The 20291-nt window shown below is 49.3% G+C and overlaps 1 protein-coding gene across 2 annotated transcripts in view; it reads right to left on the reverse strand.

The window, feature by feature from the left end:
- LOC144799564 (hydroperoxide isomerase ALOXE3-like) overlaps nucleotides 1-20291 on the reverse strand; it is a 422558-nt gene that overhangs the window by 145997 nt on the left and 256270 nt on the right. The window contains exon 1 of one of the 2 annotated variants that reach the window (XM_078670934.1): nucleotides 5921-6014. The exons of the other annotated variant lie outside the window; for it this stretch is intronic. Coding sequence (XP_078527060.1) covers nucleotides 5921-5935 — 15 coding nt within the window. The 5' untranslated portion in view covers nucleotides 5936-6014. Of the gene's footprint in view, nucleotides 1-5920; nucleotides 6015-20291 lie in introns of those variants that run through there. 2 annotated transcript variants of the gene reach the window in all.

Genomic DNA, 20291 nt, shown 5'->3' on the forward strand with positions numbered 1-20291 from the left:
GGAGCAACCAGTTTCTGTAGCGGGCGGGGGGGGGGGGGGTATCTCTTGGGCATAGCCCAGGAGTGCTATAAAGGGGGTATGCTCAATCTGTAGGCCTGTAATCTCCTCAATGACAAAGATAGACTGCCAATAGCAAACCACCGCAGGGCACATCCTAGCTAAATGCAGAAAGTCCAAGCTAGGCACAGAGCATCACGCCTCCTCCGATAGCCTAAATTTAAACAGTCGCTCCGGAGTTCTATAAATCCGGTGCAGAAATTTAAAAATGCATGAATCAGGGCCCATAATTGGGAGACCATGCTCTCGCCTGGGGACAGCAGAAGCTCTACTGGGCCGCAGGGATAGTGATGCTCAACTCTACCTCCCAGCCTGTTGCACTGCAGGGATTCAGATTGCAACAGTGTACAGCATTCCAGTGTATAACCTGGTTACGCGCTTGCGAGGCAAGGGTTCGCGAGGATTTCCTAAAGTACAAGCAGCGAAGGGGGTGCAGTGGGGAAACAAGGACAGTGTGCGCGCAGAGTAGCTCTCAATCCAGAATAGGTAAATTGGTCAAGCATTGCTGTATTATCCTCTGCAGAGCCTGCTGTGATGTTATAAAGGAGCCCTCTGGGAGCACTGCACCCAGAGTCTGAAGATGCATCCAAATTTAGCCTGTTGCATGCGCCAGCATCATGTGCAAAATGTAATGCTGGGTGATTTGCCAGTGGGACGGAGGGATGAACAATACATCCAGTCACGCTCGTCTACACAGCTCGCTCCACGCCCAGACAGCACAACCAATCGTAGCAGGTGCTCGACAAGGTCTCCGCAGGGGCTGGTATAGTATAATGTGCAGCAGGCAGGGCATAGATTGTCTTGTTGAGGCTCAGTATGGGCCATGATCTTCGTGGGGTGAAGCCAGTAGTGTGCAAATGGCACCTGTGCGCAGTTCAAATAGAGATCAATGCTTTGAGCATGGAGTTCACCCTGCATGAATGGAAAAGTAAGAATTTCCCATGCAAGCCATGGCTGTCTCCCAGTCCAGGCCAATGCACCAGATATGAACGAAGTCAGACGAAAGCAGAAAGGGGGGGGGGGTGAGCGTGAGATTGATAAATATAAGAATTTAAGCAGAATGACCATCTTTACAATTGCTACCTCACCCTGCCATAGAAAGCGGGAGGCTCGTCCATAGTGTCACTCTGCTCTCCAACCAGTCGAACAGGTGACCATAGTTAGATCTCCACAGTTCATCCCCATCTCGGCTCAACCACATCCCTGGATATTTTATTGGACCACTAGCCCACGGTATTGGTAATTCCAATTGCCTCAATTAGTAGAACAATCATTGCTTTTGGCTTGTTGATAAATGTGCCTGAAAGCCCACCAAATACAAAATCTGGTGAATTCTGACGAGGGGGACAAAGGTTTTCAGCTGGCTGCTTAACATACAAAGTGACAGTCTGCATACATGGATATCAAGACCATCGTACCCAAGATTCCACAAAAATACAAGTACATTTAGGGTCTACCATTAACACCAGTTTAATCAATTTCAAGCGCTGTGCAGCTCTGAACCTCCTTGAAAATGTCACTGTGAGAAATTGGGTTGTTGACTAAGGGAGCTGTGAACCTTCTTCAACCAAAAGCCACAATCCTCATCAGGATGCACCATTAAAGTCACTAAATTATTGTGTGCCTACCTCACTGGTAGATTGCCCCAAAAACAGTCAGGCTTAGAGGCAATGAACAGATTTATGCAGCACACAAACAGTAATAAAATGAAACCACCACAAGAAAAAATGTCAAACCGATTTCGAAAAATAGATTATAGGTTAATAAATAACGACACCAAATGACAAAAGCCCAATGAGTAGAACCAGAGATCTGAAATTTTAAAGACTTACGGAAAAATAGTGCTAAAAAGCACAAAGCACCAACTAGAGTGAAGTGCTTGTGCCAGACCAGGACAAAGTCACAAGTTCAGCGACGCAGCACAGGCTGTATTCAGGGATCAGGTTAGGCCTGATAAGAATTGTACCTTATGCCCTTGATGTGGAGCTTTACACCATGCAGTTGCAATTTTGAGGTGTGGTGTGGGGTCCCGAGTAGAGTTGTTGCGCTTGGTCTGATCCGATGAGGAGCTGAAAGGCCCAGGTCAAGTTGCGTTTGTTCCAATGAGAAGCTGCAACGACCACAATGCAAGGTCGTGCATCTGGTTGTTTCAGTTCCAATGGGCACCACAGCTGGGATGGCAGAGCACGTTTATTCCGACTTCCAAATATTTAGGCCTGGGGAGGCACTACTTGGGGAAATTAAGGACTCCTAGCAAGCAGAGTCCAGGTGCAGGACTCAAGATGGTTGGAGCCTTTTCTGTCCTTGGTGCACTGATCGGGAAGCCAGCCAACTATCCCCTGGAGTCACTCTGGTGGTGGTGGTGGTCTAATTCTTTCTCAGGCAGCAGAGAAGTCCATCTTGCAGCAGAGCAGCAGGCCAGTCCTTGTAGCAGGGCAGCAGAGCAATCCCGAGTCTTCAACAAGTCCAGGATTGAACTTAAGTGTGGGGCTGAGAGTCCAATATTTATGCCTGGTGCCCACTTTGAAGAGGGAGAAGCATCTGGATTTTCCCCCTACAAAAGGTGTGCTCAATTTCCTGTATCTCAGCACTAGTCCCAATTGGTCAAGGGACACAACAGGCTAGTGTGAATTCTGTGTACGAGCTGAGCACGATCCTTTGAAGTACAAGTGTGCTAGGTGAGAGCTCTGCCCTAATCGAGGAAGAGACGGCCCATCCTGCCAACACCCAGACAGTCTACTGTGATGCTGACTGAGAGAAACTACACCTAGCATGTGACCCAGGAACAGCCACCAAATGGTTTGGACAATAAAATGGCAACCTTCTCAAAGTGGCATTTTTATAATTGTGACTTAAAACACAACTTTAAATTACAATTACTCACACAAAAGTAAAACTTTCCTACCTGTTCCCAATAAAAAGCTAGCACGCATTAAATGTAAGGAAGATAACCCAATGTTATCCTGTGGGAGAGGTAGGCCTCACAATAGTGAAAATCAAATTTGAGAGAAGACATAAAACGTAAAAGTACATGTCCAACTTTATTACAACGCACCCTTCCCTATTGACTGATTGGGCCTAACTTAGATATGACATATGCAATAGAAATGGAGTTTTAGACTTGGTAAGGTGGATATAATGCCAGGTCGAATTGGCAGTTTAAAACTGCTGACCGGCTGCAATGGCAGGCTTGACACATGGTTTAAAGGGCTACTTAAGTAGGTAGGTAGCAGAATAAATTAGGTAGACCAACTAGTGAAATGTTTATAGGCTGTGTGTATATGGTATACCACTTTACTAGAGATGTACAAGTAAATTAAATATGCTAACCAGGTGTGAGCCAATTTATCATATTGGCAAGTATATTAAATCTGCAACCATGTGTAAGCCTGTTTTATCATAGGTAAAGGAGAGAGCACACGCACTGGTTAGCAATGGTGAAGGGCACAGAAAAGGCCAAAAGAAACTAGCAAAAATAGGAGCGGTGAAGGCAAGCAGTTTAGGAGGGGGACCCTGCAGAAAGGACCAAGTCCAACAGTCGCAAACTTTAACCAAAGGTTGACAGACTGGAGAGGACAATAGGATCTCAGAGCTTGCACCATCTTTTTTTCCACATTGACAAACCAATGTACCTTCTACAGCTCCCCAGCAGCCTCCAAACATACACTGTAGAGATTAAGCACGTGTCTGCTGCTTTATAGTCCTCGTGGAAGAAGATTAGACGTTTTGTCTATACCAGATGAAGAACTTACTGGTGACCTATGCACTGAATGAACAAAAATAGACAATCTGCACAGTAACCTTTAATTCTGCTAAATTTTTACTTAAAAACCTCTTTAAACAATTGACCATTGAGAAGCACAACATATTTATTGATGTACACATTGGCCGATTTCTGCCCTTCGAGTGGTTGATTACAATTTGCATTAGGCAAGTAATTTCTTAATTAACCAGCTAGCATTTCCTGTGCATTTAATTCTTTGTTGCGCTAGTTTAAGGGCAACCCTAGCTTGATATTCTAACTATTGTTCTCTTGTACAATTTCACTTGAGATACATTGGAGAAGGGTGTCCATAGGGCTCTATGAGCTGTGCCTGCCTTCGAAAGGAGACTGATGACGTGTCTGCTATACAGAGTCATTCGATTGGACAATCAAGTGCCCAGCTTGGCTACAAAGCTACAGGAGTGCCTACTTGCAGTCCAGCAATTGATGGGGCATCATTTCTTAGGGTTTAACAGCTGAGCAGAGGGAACCACCAGCGGAGCTGCCTCTGACCAGCGTCAATGGGTAAGCCACCAATCACATGCTATTAAGGTGGAGCCTAGGGGTGTGAACATTGACAAGAACCTAGCCTCTCATTGGCAGGCTACTCCGGTTGCCAAAGCTGGTTTGAACCTTCTGAATGACCTAAAAAAACATTGTTTTCTCTAAATAAAACCTGCCAGCCATAGTCTCTCCTACTTCTATCAAGACTAGATTTAATACACTACATCTCGATCTACGGTTAGCCCAGATGCCAGGCTGCACCATCCCCAAGAGTTTGCAGTATACTGTAATATGAAGAAACCTGGCCACATCTCGACTGCTAGGAGGGTGCAGTGGTTTCCTTTGCATCAAATTATCAGTCTCAAGGTCTTGGAACCAACTCACAAAAACTATTCCAGGAAAGACACTCTGGGCGCCAGTTGTCATCTGAAGCACCACTGTCTTGAAAGTACTGAAAGACCAGTAGGTCGACTTCTACTTATGCCATATATTTAATTTTTTTGTTCTAACATTGCTGAAGTTTGGGTTTTTCTATAGTCCGGATCTCTGCAGAGCTCCGTAGGTGACATTCACCACCCATGTTTATCTGTGCACAGGAGTAACGTGGGCCCACTAGGAAGAGAGTGAAAAAGGCTGAACTGGTGGTGGGTGAGACAGGCAGGGATTGACTCGTGCCACCATTGGCAGGTAGTGGGCATCGCTCACTTCAAGCACTTGGGCAGATTTCAAATCATTATAATTTTAACCAAAGCACGAGCGACACAAACAAGATGAGCAAAGAAGTGGCAGAAAGGGAGGAAAACGCGACAAAGGGACAGGCAGGGGCAAAAAGCCACATGCTGGAAATACAGAGGAGGGGAGGGTGGTAGATGAAGGACCTGAATAAGATTCTAAGCAGAGTTTGCATTCAGCACTGGGCAGCTTCGAAGGTGGGCTCCTAAGAAAAACGTTTGTTCCATGCACTTTAAAAAATATATATAATAAAGCACAATTCAGCAGGAACTATTGAGACAAGCAAGTCACAAGGAGTGACCAATCAGTCCATGGAAGAGCCAGCGACCTACAAGCGTGTATTGGTGCCTGCTGCAAACATTCAAAATAAGCCCAATCTCTTTTTCAGGTAGAAATCCATAACTTTGGTGCAGAAGGTCTGGGCCCTGATGCTGCTGAACCCGTAACTCCATTTATGGATAGTACCCGAAAACGGCAAAACCATTGAATGAGAAAGGAGAGACACTGATGCGAGAGGCAGATGGACATCTGAACACAAAAGCATCATATCCAAGAGCCACCGCCACGCAGTTCTCGCGCCACCTGCTATGGTGCACAATGGCTACATTTACGCCCGCTCTGCACGGGCGGCTGCAACGAAATACATTCCCTTTAAATCTCCAACATACCTTACAACCTCCTCGCCTCACCCCCGAGCTCAAACCCAAGCAGCTCGGCCCCTCAGCTACTCACCGCTCCGGGGAGAAAGTCCTTGCCGAAGTTGTCCAGTTTGCTCTTGGCCCCCACCTCCTGCAGGCCCACCAGGGTGATGGAGATGCTGCTAAAGGTCCCGGATAACAGGAAAGAGCCCGTCTGCACCGTCACCTTGTAAAGAGCCATGTCTGTGCGCGCGCCTTCAACAACACCGTCCTGCCTCAGATATTACCCCGCTCTGACCTTCCCTCCAGTCCAGCCGTGGTGAGTGATTCCAGCGCCCTGCCTTCTCTTCTCGCAGGGGGCGGGGCCATCGTCATCCTCAGGCCTAGTCCATCAGTTCTAATGAGCGCAACAGGTGCTGCGGCACCTGTGCCGGAGTCTTCATTCCCAATCGCTGTTAGCGGCCAACCGAAGGGGGCTCCTTGCTTGCGTGGTGGCCGATGGATACTTTGCTATGTCACTAGCCCTTGCTGATCGCCCCTTTATTTCAAGAGTTCTTCCATTCTTTCAAAAATTACTTTGAGGTAACTTATGTGCCTGACACAAAATGCTTCGTCCTGCAACAAAACAGAGGCCTTCCACATATATCCGGTTATGCACCTTTTTTCTATCAACCGCAAACTGTATTCTGGGACAGGACGTTTTCTTTTTACCAGTCAGTTCAATAAAAAAACAAATCCTGGCGTGCAAAATATTTCTAGTTATAGAATAATAATACCCAAATTACTCCATTCTCGAGGTTTACCTTTACAATTTATGTTCTTCATGTGTGTTAGTTGAATTGTATCAACCTAGGCTGTCCAGGACTACAACTCCCAGAATGCACCTGGCTGTTTGTCGAAAACTTTGGCTGGCGTGCCTCGTCTTTGGAGACATGGACTCATCCGTTCACTTTACTAAAACCGTAACTTGCCGAAGAGCTGATAGTGTCACCCATGACGAAGACTCAAGTAGGAGCGGTGCTGTGAGGTCACAGAGGGGCCAGCTCAGGATATACAAATGTTAGGTGGAATAACTATCACTGACCAGTTCTAGCCTGAACTGGTCTTTCTACGTTGTGAATCCTAAATCAAGACCGTCCTTTCACCCAAGCAACCCTTAAAACAAGCATTGGCAAAGCCAGTAGTTCTGGTGTTGGCTGCTCGGCCTTCGCCAATATAAACAGGCTTATGCACAGCTAGCAGGTGTGGCTCTGGGGCTTACCTATTGGCTATAGCAGTGCTCCATTTTCGGGTGGATTTTGTTGTGAAAATAGCATAAACCCAAGCTTGGCATCCATAGGCGCAGACATGGCTGCCTTTAGGGCTGGTGGCACCTGGAGGGACAAACTTTTTTGGCGACATCTGCAATTACCTCCTTTTCCAGGGATTCCCTCACTACCACCTGCCAAGGGTGCCCCTCATCTCTCCATAGCCCTCTCTCACATGTATTTAATGTGTTTTATAGCGCCACTCATACCAGTGTAGGATGTCAGAACGCTTTACATCACACACATATTATACAGAAACAATGAAGCATACCTGTATAAGTCAGTCTATTGGAAATGTTACATAAGACAATGAGGATTATAAGGCCTAGGAATCACTTCATCCATACTACTACCGGGTATTTTAAGAGTGCTTGGTCTGGAGAAGCACAAACTCAGGATTTAAAATGTAACGCAGTTGATGGGTTTGCTTTACTAATAAGAATGCGTTTCTACCACAACAAACCCATTTTAGCAACATTAAGATAATGAAAGACTGGGGAAAAAGCATAATGTTCTAACCTATACCATGCAGTATCCATGCAGCTTTTTGATGACAGTTCGTAGGCCACTGTGCTTTATTAGGATTGTAACTTATGAACTGCAAGTGCCATGAGAAAATTCAGTTTGCTTCCATAACACTGTTTTCCAGAAAAAATATGGTAATGGTGTGAAAGGCGAAAATGTAGGGTTTCTAATTTTAAATGCAATGCAGAAAGAAAGGTTCAGAGTTGGAAATCGCAGTAGCATGACAGGTGGGGCGAGAGGCAGGCCCGGCTCCAGGAATTTTTATTTGGGTGGGCCAAGGGTGCATTTGGGTGGGCCACTGCGGGCTCGATTTGTCGCATATACCTCTGGGCAGGCCTGCTTCAGAGCCCGCCTTTATCACTTCTTAGTCTTACAAGGCCCAGTAAGACGCACTCTTTTCCAAACCTCTTTCTATATATGATCACTCTCAAAAAATGTTTTTTCCATGTAATGTTCCTTTGATGGGAAGAGGAGGATTCTGAGGTGGGAGTATCAGGCAAGGGACACTTCTCAGGCTCCCTCTGTGCGAGCCTTCACGGAGAATCCCTCTTCATTACTACCTCGACCTGACCCCGGACTCTGCCACGCACTCCCTTAAAGGTTTGATTATCCACTACTCCTCTCCAGTGCACCTTATCTCACAGCTAACCTTGGGCCCCAGCCCCATATCAGGCACCATTGGGCTCCACTTTCATTTTTCCGGGTAAAAACACTAGTAAAATCACCTTCAAACTTAAAATATTGAATGTAGCAGTAAATATAATTAGTACGCACTTTAAAGTATGTTCCACAGTAGCCCTTATGACCCGGCTGCTAAATAAATAAACAACAACAGAAAGGCCATGACAGGGCTGGCTTTAGTGCTGATGTAAAAGTCTTTTTTGGTGCCACACCATTTACCTCTTTCTCCGTAAATACCTTTACAACCACCTTCCAACAGTGCCCCTCATCTCTCCGTAGCCCCCTCATTGACCACCTTCTCAAACTCCCTCACTGCCACCCTCCACCAAAGCCCCTCATCTCTCCATAGCCCCTCCCCCTCATGACCTCTTCCTCAGACTCCTTCACTACCACCCTCTTCCAGTGCCCCTCATCTCTCTGTAGGCCCTCCCCCTCATGACCTCCTCCTCTGATTCCCTCACTGCCACCCTCCTCCAGCACCACACCCTCCTCCAGCGCCACTCATCTCTCCGTAGCCCTTCCCTCAAATGCATTTCATTTGTTGTATAGCGCTACTCATATCAGTGTAGGATGTCACAGTACTTTACATCACGCACACATTATACAGAGACAAACAATCATGCAGGTATGTGAATCAGTCTGCAGGGAATGTCACATAAGCCATTGTGGATTACAGGGTGCAGGAATCACGTCATCCATACTGGTGGGCAGTAAATTTTAAGAGGGTTTGGTCTGGGAAAAGACAACCGTAGGATCTAAAGAGTATTTCATGAGGGTCAGCTTTACTGATAATAAAAATGTATATCTTCCCGAAAATAATCATTTTGGCAACATTAGAATAATGAAAGACTGAGGAAGTTTTAACTATATCACAAAACAAAAAAAGCAAAGGTCTAACTACCGTTCATGTTTATATGCAGCTCTTTGGTGACAGTTCATTGGTCACTGTTTTATGTTAGGGTTGTAACTTCTGAACTGCAAGTAACACAAGGATCTCTGTGAAAAAGGCAGTAACCCACTGAGATTCCACATAAAATACAGTTTATCTGCATTTAAAAACCACTAACAGACAAATGATTGTTCTCCAGCAGGATCATTAAGCACCAGGGTTATCTGGGCATTTTCTATTGTCTTATTGTTGTCCTGCGTCAGCCATGATAATGATAACTATTGTTCAAATTAAGCAAACACTGACTTTATTTATTAACTGTACAATGAATTAAAATAATTAAAGTAAAAAACATAAAAGCAAACAGCTTAAAAATAACCACTGTAAAAAATATGAAATCATCTAATAAAGTGGAGTTTCTGTGCCACGAAGTATATGTCCTGCTGGGCCTGTGCAGATTTAAAAACGAAAACCAAATAGTAACACATTCTCTTACCTACTCCATAAAACAAACTTTGTGTCACAGCCTGATCTGATATGCAGCTGCAGGGGTCACGAAAGTTGAATAGGATTAAAGAAATGCAGGCCGCCCGACACGGAGCCGCAGGTGACCCTCATAAGAGGGCGGGCACCGTAGTGCCACAGGAGAACCGGCGCACCAGCCTTCTGGGGTCCAGTGGCCGGAGGCCGCTGCCCGGGCCATGACGTCATCGGTATTTATTGGGGGGCGTGGGGGGACAAGGTATTTATGTCTCCTCCACGCCCCTGAGCAGTCTCTTTTGTCTTCACTGCCCTCGATGTTGCGCCGTTTTGGACCCTGGGGAGCTGCTGTATATGTTGCTGTATACATTGCACGGTGAGTGCGTTCTTGCCCCCAACCCCCCCCCTCCCTGCCCGAGCTCCCACTGGATGCATCATGGGCATGGCGGCCCGGCCAGGGCTGTAGACCGCCGGGGGTGGGGGGAGAGCAGCACCTTTCGTGCACGACTCGGTTCTTCCGAGCTGCCCCAGGTCGGCGAGGTCGCCGCCTGGGTTCCCAGGCGACTTGAGTGGGTGTTGGCTCACAGGTCCTGCACGCTAGCCTCCGGTGTCGGGGACTAGAGTGCTCCACCGCTCCGGCAGTGGTGGGGCAGTTGAGGCGTTGCAGCATTTGCGGGCGGGGCTCCGGGGTCGTGTGAATGTGGTGAGGCTGCCCTTTCCCACCTCTACCCCGACCCCCCCACTCATTCAACCAAAGTTGGCGGCATGGGCGGTTGTAGATAGGCCACCCGCAAGTTTTACGGCGGGTGACACCACAGGGTGACCGGGCTTTACCCTGACCCTTTGTGGCGCCCTTTGATCTTTATGAGCCACAACAACGGGCAGGGGAGTAGGACGTTTTACTTCCAACACCGCCTCTGCCTCGCAACCCCTCCATGTCACCTTCCGGTCCGTGTGCGTGGCGATGGATGGGGTAGGGGGGCGCTCCTTTATCCCTGCTCCTGCCAGGCACCCTCTTCCCGGTGCGGCGGGGGGGGGGCAGGCAGCAGAGGTTTGATCTATTACGTGTATTTATGGTCCGGCCACCAGCTTATCATTCGACGACCTCATGCCATTTGCACACGGGGGATGTGCAAGGTCGTGTGATAGAATTTATAGGTATAGATGTTAAGGCAGTTGCAGGCAGAGTTACGTGGCTTTGCCAATGGCGCGTTGCTTGTGTCTCGGGCCTTTATGTCTGGAAGCGCGATGAGGACATGGTTAGATTCGCTCGACATGCTCTGCTGAGGCGCAGTAAGTTATTTGCTCGATACTTACCTAGGTTATGCCTCGAGCACGGTTTTCTTTTCAAGATGGTCCAGTTTGGTTTCGTGTTACGTGCTAGGATCATTGGAGCGCTTTCTAAAGGTAGTCTTGTTTCACGTAATGTATGTAAGTGCACTCGAAACCTAGCGCTTCAATGAGGAATTATATGGGCTTTTGCCTCTCTCTCAAGCTGCATGCGTCCGCTGCTAATTCAATTGGGTGTGCCCGCGGGCACAGGCAGCTCGCAATGCCCCCGGACGCTGCCTTTGCTGGCGTGAGGGGAGAGGTTGTGGCTTCTCTGCCAGCGCTGCCGACTTTGGAGCTAGGGCACCAGTTTCGAGCCCCTGCTCCCAGCTTCCTGTGATTTTGGCCCGGAATCTCAGGATTTTATTGGTGCAATGTGCTGAGTCCGACTGCCACTTTTGTGCATTTTACAAAGGCTGGAAATGCCATGCCGGTCGCCATGGCAGCGGCTGGGCGGAGTGGCTCCGTGGGTCACCGGGTGGGGATGCTCGGCCTTTGAAAGGGCGGAAGGTCACCGCATAGCTGGTTTTGGGAACTGAGGCTCGAAGATTATAGCAGCCTCCTCTCGGTGCAAGCTTCCCCTGCGGTACCCCCCCCCCCCTCGACATGCCGACACACACACTCCCTGGGGGCATGAAGCAGTTTGGCGCGAGAGAGCGTGGCCTGCCATGCCGGTGATAAGGATACCATCATAAACCTTGTGGGGAATGTGACCTGTAATCAATGTTCGACGGTCATGTGGGTGGAACTCCGTGGCTCACCCAGGCAGTGCTCAGCCTCTCCAGCCCTGCAGACTACGGTTCTAGTCTCGGGTCTGCTAGATAGTTATTTTACGAGGGGTTTATTTATCCTTGCCTCTTTATGTTTCACGAGTGGCACTGCTAGGTTGAAGCTTTTTACCTTTATGAGGACTCACTTCTTCTTTAAGCCATGGGGATAACATGTGAAAATTTGTGGGCAGAGGAGTGGCGAGTGCTTATGTTAGATTAAGCTCCTTGGCGGGTAAGGTCCAGCCCACTACCAATGCCTGCACCCTGCGCTTTGGCAGTCTGAGATTTTTTCAGTTATCCTCCCGGAGCAGAACAATCATGGTAAGACCTGATTTTAACGCAATGCTGTGTGCGTGTCTCTGCCGTTTTTTCCTTCACTTGGGACCTCCTTGCCTGGGACAGAAGGCTTCTCCCCCTTCTGTTGGCCCCGCGTGGACAAGCATTAGCAGGTAATGGTGGCCTAGGCCCGAGCGGGCCGTTAGCTGGGGGAGGGTAGTAAGCACTATAGGCTCCCTCCATCGCGGCCTCACACCGCATGCGCCACTCTCCGTTTTACACAGCTGGGGAGTGGCACAATTGCCCAGTGGTGGTCTTCATACTAGTGTTGCTCTTTTTTCATTACTCTACCACTAGCCAAGGCTTTACATAGCTAAATCCAAAATGGCGAATGTGTGTATGCACATCTCAGGAATTGTTTGCGCGGAACGCACGGCAGAGGCCACGGGGCTTTAGGGTCAGCCATTAATCGGCTAGTGGGTGTGGCAACTGTGCTCAATTAGAAAGCCAATGTGATTATCGGCACAAGCATCAGAATACATGCAAGCTTGCATGGGGGTGCCTCAGCGCCATTTTGCCCCATGATATCCACAGTGCTCACAGTTTTCGGACAAGAACTTAATTTTGCGCATTTCAGTTTTGCAACCTGTCCCGCGGGCGGGTATCAGCCGTGTGATTGTGGCCGCCGCGCTGCCTGCACTTAGATGAGGCATATGGGCATTTAGCGCATGGCTACGGACTGGTTGGATGCGTACTTGGTCCCTTCCCAGTGCAGGTAGGTGCCCGTGGGACGTAGCCTTTTAGGAACATAGTACTGTAAATACAACTGTCTGGTGCCAATTTGGTCCGAAGAGCAAATTTTGACTTTCTATAATGCAGTGTAATTCAGTGTCTTCAGTGGCGCCTGGCTGCAAGGGAGGCAAGTATTGAAATGTTTTATAGGCAGCGAGCGAGTGTCCGGAAGGCCACTTGGAGAAGGCATGGCAGCTTTTAGGCACTCGTTTATAATCGGAGGTGATGGGGCCTTACTGCATAAGCAGTCGACAATTTTGCAGGGGAAGCAGGTTTGAGTCTTGTTTTGCCGCTCCGCTTCCCGCAGCAGTGGACATTCATGTACACTCCCTTTCATGCCTTCATATAGCGTGCACTTTACCAGAAGGTGTCAGAGCACTTCACATTATGAACAGAACTGATACATGAGAGCACTTTAAGTGAACACATTACAAAAGCTACATATAGAACGTGTATATTGTGTACAAACAATCAAGAGGTCGCAAACGGGGCATTACAGGAGGAAAGGGACATGTGTGCAAGCTACAAAAGAGTACTATGTACAAGTAGTGGTATAGTACTGCAAGAAATGGAGGACACGCAAAACAAGATCAAACGTCCGTAGGCAATGTTGGCACTTGTGCAAGAACCGGAACGAAACACTTTGTAAGAAGTCGCAAACAGGGTGTTAGAAGAGAAAAGCGAAGTGCCCATGTTACAATAGAGTACCTAACACAGGTAGCAGGATAACACGTCGTAATTGGCATACTCTCATACCACAAGAACACACTGGGAGGACACTTCCAGAGTCAAGGAGAATACATTTTCTCTAATTCAAGGTCTTTCAGATAATAGCGAGGGCATGACATTGTGGAAGTGTCTTTGAAGTAGGAGAACGTTGAGATCGGTTTTGAAGGCCCATCTCCTTTCGGGAAGGTAATGGGACAAACCAGTTCTCGCACATGACTAACATGCTTGCGTGGGGGGGGGGCATTTTTGGCCCCTGCCTCATTGCTGAAATTATGTATTGGTATTAGGGGTGGGCAGGGCTTCTATCGGATGTTTTACGTGTCACTGGCAGGAACAACACTGGAGAACTGCCCGACTCACATGGGTGGACACCTGAACTACCAGCAGGTATATTGGTCATAGCACACTAGGAGGGGGGGGCAGTGAGCTAGGGTCTGGGACCCCCAGTCTCTCCACAGGAGTCTTTCCTGTCCCTGTTGTCGCGGCGCGCGCAGGTTACGCCCCTTAGAAGTAATCATGATCAGTAATCTGGTGTAGGTGAACAGAGCAGGTAGTTCCTGGGCAATATTGGGATGTCTTCTTCGTTAAAACAACTGAAGAGCCTGGACACTTTGTTTATTTACTAGGCACCAGTTGGGGTGTTCTCTTGGTACGCAGCGGCAGAGTGTGGGCATATCTTGCATATATATATATTTTATTGCTTTCCACCGGATGCACCAGGAAGCGGGCAGGGTAAAAGCTTTCACCGTTAGTTCTATGGGGCACGTTTTACTAACATGAAGTAAAGGTAGTTACATGTATTTTGGGACAATCTGTCTCATGCACATGTTTCTAGCAGGCAACGCTCATGCCTCCTCTTGATAGGGATCGTATGAGTGCTTAAGTGCAGCTAGTAATATGGTGTTAATAATTTTGATCTGTCCAATTCAGCTATTTTGAATTCCTGTAGCTAGCTGGGCAATATTGTACCTGGACACACTATTTAATTATAAGTTGATGTCATGACATCCACCCGGGTCCCACAAGGGCGGAGGGGCACTCACGATTTCCCAGCTTTTTTGCTGCGGGGCACACACTTGTCATACTGGTAACATTTTACCCTGTAGGTTAGTCTAGCCTGGACTCCCGGAGGTGCGGCTATGGCCTGCCACTGTTTTGCAGATACAAGTTATCAGTGCTCGATTGAGCAGGGTTGTTGTTTCTGGTCTGCGGCACCGTACCTCAATTGTTTTCCTCAGCACTGATGGCGTTCAGAGAGGACCGCTCTACGCCACGGAGTAAGTTAAGTTTAGTGGTGACTTTGCCTGTGGATTTATCGGTTTGTTTTATTTCTCGTGCACAGAGTAAGTTGGACACTTATTGGCACGTTTCACCCAGTTTGGGTTGTGTCTTAGCAGGTAGGCCTTAATATTGTTTTGAATGGGTTTTACTGGTAGGGCCCAGAGGGGAAAGATAATAAGTCTTGGTACAAAGTGCAGGGGAAGAACAAATGTCACTCTTTGTGCTCTGTACCATGGAAATGTCACACATAACGGTTGATCCCGGGTACCTCTGATAAAGGGTGGCTAGTCGGGTTGACTATGCAAGGAAGCTTTATTGTGGCCCTTTATCTTGTGCAACTAAGCAGCATTGATTGGCACTGTGACTTCCATATGAGCGTATTTACGTCTTTGTTTCACACAGGCACACGTTTAGCTTGGGAATTTCTGACATAATGCAGCCTTATCCTTGGCCTTTTAGAGTCTCTTGTTAGTCTTTGGTGTATTTATTGATTGGGTCTTACTCAGCTTCATGTTCGATTGCTGGCACGAAAGTGTTCTGGTCCTTTCATGTCACTCATAGTGCACTGGACTGATGGAAATGTCACACTTAGCAGTTACACCTTGGTAGCTATTAATGGGGGCGACTCTTTCTTGTTTGGCTGCAAGAAAGCTATTATGGTGGCTTAGTTCTTTTATGCACCTTGAAGCATTGATTCTACTATGAGTCGGCCTTGTATGTTAGTGCTCCTTTTCTACGTAAGGATAGGGAGGCGTTGTCTTTGCGGCCAATCACCAAGCACTTCTCAGCACTTTTGCCTGTGCAAGCTGGGTCGCCCATGTAGGTGATTGCTTTTGCTGTCTTTTGGTGTAGGGTCCGCAAGGGACAGGAATTTCCCCAGTCTAAGTCCCTCATCAGGGGTTGACTCGCAGGGAGGGCCCCTTGGCTAGGTGCTTGGGTAAGCTTTTCACCCAGACAGCAGCGATTTAGTTATGATTCAGGTAAGATAGTGGGGACTCCTTTGGCAGTGTTCACGTACCAGGTAGTAAGAGGAGGAAGTTTTAGTTCCCTGATTTCCACAGGATGCATATACTGTTGTATAGGCTGCTTGTATGCTTCATAGGGTACAACTTAGGCCAGGCACAGGGGGACGTCTTGGCATGTGTCTACCACTAAGGGATCCCTACACAGTGTATAAGGGATGTGGCCTGCGCGAATATCTCACTGGCCTCATACGCTTGTGGGAGAGGCTTTCGACCAGCGGTGGGCTGCTCAACTAAGGTATTAGGTGAGGGGGCAGGCACGGACACAGAATTGATCCTCGGGATCTGTCTTGTCAGTCTTTTGACTCGTTGGCGTCCCCACTGCCGAAGTCAGGGGCAGGTTGCATTCTGGTAGTTCCCCCTCCTACCGGGCTGGTACTCTGGGACACCCGTGCTCATGTCACTCTTCCCATGGCACGACAGTCACTACCAGGTGTGAACGGCCAGTTACAGGCCTTAACAGGACCGGACCAGCCACTCTCTTTTCTGGTCACCTTCAAGTAATGCAGGTAACATACTCTGACTGGGGGTGCGGGGCCCTATGCCATTAACATAAGCTGCGAGGGGGCATCGGGCTGTCAAATGTCATCATGGGACGGAGAGGGGCATTAGGGGCCTAGTGCAGGACGCAGTATTTGCAGGGACATATATGGGTCCCGGCGGAGCCCCCAAAGGGATCTCAGTGAAGCAGGTGACACAAAACCTGATAGCCCGACACCGTTCTGGTGTATGCATCTAGACTCACGCGGGTGGTTAACAGGGAACGGGATGCTGGGTCCGGTCATAGGGTCAGCTAGCGGGGTGCCTGCACTTGTGGGCCCTTCATGGAAGTTGTCAGGACTCTTTCCCTCCACCTTGTTGTGACACCAGGCTGTGTCGCCGGGCAGCTTTGGAGAAGTATTGGTAATTTGTCTAAGCTCAGGGGCTAGCAGGCACTTTAGAAGAACACTAGGGGAATTGCCCACACGTTAGTGACAGATGAGCTCTGTGGTCCGATTTCTTATCCCGAGCTCCAGTGGCATTTTGCCCTGATGGACCAGTAAGGCAGCTGGCTCGCAGGAGGGTTGCTGCGCCATGAGTGAATATCTTGGGCTGAGATTGGATTTGGTGTGTGTTTAATAAATAGTTACATACAAAACTTCTCTTTATTTACCAGGAACAACGGTCTGGGTGCTGGGACACGAGGGGGTTTCCAGGTTGGCCCAGTGGGCAGAAGAGAGAAAGTGGAAGGATGGGTTTAACAGAACTCGGTTTCCTTGGCATGGAGTCACTGGCTTACGCTGGAGCGGGGTGCTTGGTTTGCTAACACGTGAATTACAAGGGAACGCTCAGCCCCCAGACGTGCTCATCCTGCACGTGGGAGGGAACGACCTACCTTGCCTTGGGAAAAGATTTCTCTTAAGGGACATGAAAGTAAACATCATCAAAATCAGCAATCTATTGGGTCCTTGTGATATTTGGTGGTCAGAAATCACATCACGCCGGTGTTGGGCAGGTGCTCGCTCTGGGCAAGCAGTGGAAGGGGCGCGAAGAAAAGTAAACTGCGCTATGCGTAAATTCGCTGAGCTGATGGGCTTTGGTTTTATCCGACACGGGGAACTCCATGCCAAAGCCCCTGGTTGCCTGGACGAGGAAGGCGTCCACTTGTCCAACGTAGGTATGGACTTATTTCTGCTGGACATTCAGGAGGCACTAAGTTCTTCGGGCTGCATATAGGAGGTAGATATGGTGGGGGGCCCTGCCTGTGACGGTCGCCACATACAGGGCTGTGGAGGAATTACATGATGATCCAGAGGCGAAAGGTACTTAGGAGTACCCTATGCAGAAGCACAAAGGGTGCTGAGGCCTATTATCCCTGGGAGATCCGTGCGGTGGACCCTGGGGGTGCGACGGCGCCCCGTTATCCTACGGGCGGTTGGTTACCTGGACAACCGGGGGTTGCTTGAACGCTCCGCCCCTCGTAGGGGGGGGGCGTGGGCTAGAGGGTGGACCAATGGTTCACCAGACAGGTGAGGGGCTACCCTCTCACCATCAACCGCTAAGCACCGCATGGCCAAGGCCGCGGGCTTCTTGGCCTATCAGGTGGCAAGCTGCGAGGGGCGGCTTGCCTTGGATCATCTGTAAGTTAACCCACCATGTTTTAGCAATGATATGCTAATAAACCTGCGACTACTTTTCCCAACAACAAGTTGTCTTGTCCAATTATTTGGGATGGGGGTTCGTGTATTTGGAGGGATGGTGGGCGCGCCGATATTGGCACTATGCAGGCCGCCCGACACGGAGCCGCAGGTGACCCTCATAAGAGGGCGGGCACCGTAGTGCCACAGGAGAACCGGCGCACCAGCCCTCTGGGGTCCAGTGGCCGGAGGCCGCTGCCCGGGCCATGACGTCATCGGTATTTATTGGGGGGCGTGGGGGGACAAGGTATTTATGTCTCCTCCACGCCCCTGAGCAGTCTCTTTTGTCTTCACTGCCCTCGATGTTGCCCTCCCTGCCGCTTACCCTACATCTCGGGTGGCAAGGGGGGGTTAGGATTTAATGAATTGTTATTTGTGTTGCAGGAGGAGTTACATGATGATCCAGAGGCGAAAGGTACTTAGGAGTACCCTATGCAGAAGCACAAAGGGTGCTGAGGCCTATTATCCCTGGGAGATCCGTGCGGTGGACCCTGGGGGTGCGACGGCGCCCCGTTATCCTACGGGCGGTTGGTTACCTGGACAACCGGGGGTTGCTTGAACGCTCCGCCCCTCGTAGGGGGGGGGCGTGGGCTAGAGGGTGGACCAATGGTTCACCGGACAGGTGAGGGGCTACCCTCTCACCATCAACCGCTAAGCACCGCATGGCCAAGGCCGCGGTCTTCTTGGCCTATCAGGTGGCAAGCTGCGAGGGGCGGCTTGCCTTGGATCATCTGTAAGTTAACCCACCATGTTTTAGCAATGATATGCTAATAAACCTGCGACTACTTTTCCCAACAACAAGTTGTCTTGTCCAATTATTTGGGATGGGGGTTCGTGTATTTGGAGGGATGGTGGGCGCGCCGATATTGGCACTACTTTTCTCCTGCACCGCATAGAAAATGAAATATCTACACTGCCGAACAGTAGGCAAAGGTGACCGTTGTCGCCTTTCGCCAGTGGAGATGAATGGGTGAAAAAAATAAACAGAGCCTTGTTAACATATCAATGGTCTTTTAACGACCTGTAAAGTACACGGGTGTGGGTGCGATAATCTCAAGAACTGTCTGTGTGTGCGCGCGCCAGGGAACCTGTCTCAGCCCGGGCGCACACACACACACAGACACCCTTTTAGGCCAATGCCGTTGCGTGCCTACCTTCAAGCCCTCACTGCGAGGGCCAAGGCTCCTGTTTGGGTGGGCCAGGCTCATATTTGGGTGGGCCCGGCCCACCCGGCCCACCCTCTAGAACCGGGCCTGGCGAGAGGCAAGATGGCGGCCGCTCGGACGGCTGAGTGAGCTGCTCTCCCCACTCTCCACTGCTGACCTATCGCCAAAACAATGAAGACCATCGCTATATCAGTTGCCCGAACGAGAGAAGTCGGATATCTACTAACGTGGTTTAACCAGGAACACTTACCCGGATGAGCTGGTGCTTACAGTCCTGGTTGTGGCGCACACCGCTCCCTTGCTATCTGGCGTCCTGGTCCCGACCCAGCCCTGCAGTCGCCAAAGTATCCGCTCAGCCTGCTGGATGCTCATCTGCAACCATGCCGCCAAAGGGATCTACCAGCAGGGGCCGCGGCACAACAACACCAGCTTCAGGAACTGCGGCAAAGACTCCCGTTTCTGTTCCCAGTACCGAGGGTCGGGAAGCCGACATCTCACAGCCTACTAACGCGGTCTCGGCCGACAAGAATAACACTGCTGGTCGCATCAAACAGACTGTACCCGCGTTGTTTGAAGCACAGTCTTCAAAACCCAAGTCATCGACCAGCGCTCCCGCCGCGACTAGGGGTTCTGGCTCATCAAAATCTTCATCTTTCACCGCACCCGGTGGTGCAGCAGCACTGGTTACCTGTGCAAACGGGGAGGCTTCCTCTGCTCCCTCTGCCCCTATGCCTCTGCCGGTAAGTGAGTCAGTACCTCGGGATGTAGAGCTTTCTATTTACACTTCTGAAAAGCCAGTTCAAGACTTGCCTGAAAGTTCTGAAATTGACTCTGTTGTTGCCCAGCAAACCAGCTGCATGCAGGGTAATGGAGTCCCTTTGGTTGAAATACGGGAGTTAGAGGGTGTAGCGCTATGTAAAACTGTATTTTCAACTGACCAAATGGAAGACTTAAACCTAATAAGGAGGACGACCCAGCAGACACATTTTTCTCCCTATCAGATGTGTCTAACTCTTCAGAAGAGGATGTTCAAGACAAGGACTGGGCTGGTGATGGTAGTGATACTAGCAGTTTTCATTGGGATGGTGAAGTTGATCAATCTCAGCTGAGGGCAGAGACTGTCAAAAAAGCTAGAGCAACCTCGGCTTGCCCTACTCAGAACGAGGTGACCAC

This window comes from Lissotriton helveticus, chromosome 12 (assembly GCF_964261635.1).
Source record: "Lissotriton helveticus chromosome 12, aLisHel1.1, whole genome shotgun sequence".
Lineage (NCBI taxonomy): Eukaryota > Metazoa > Chordata > Amphibia > Caudata > Salamandridae > Lissotriton > Lissotriton helveticus.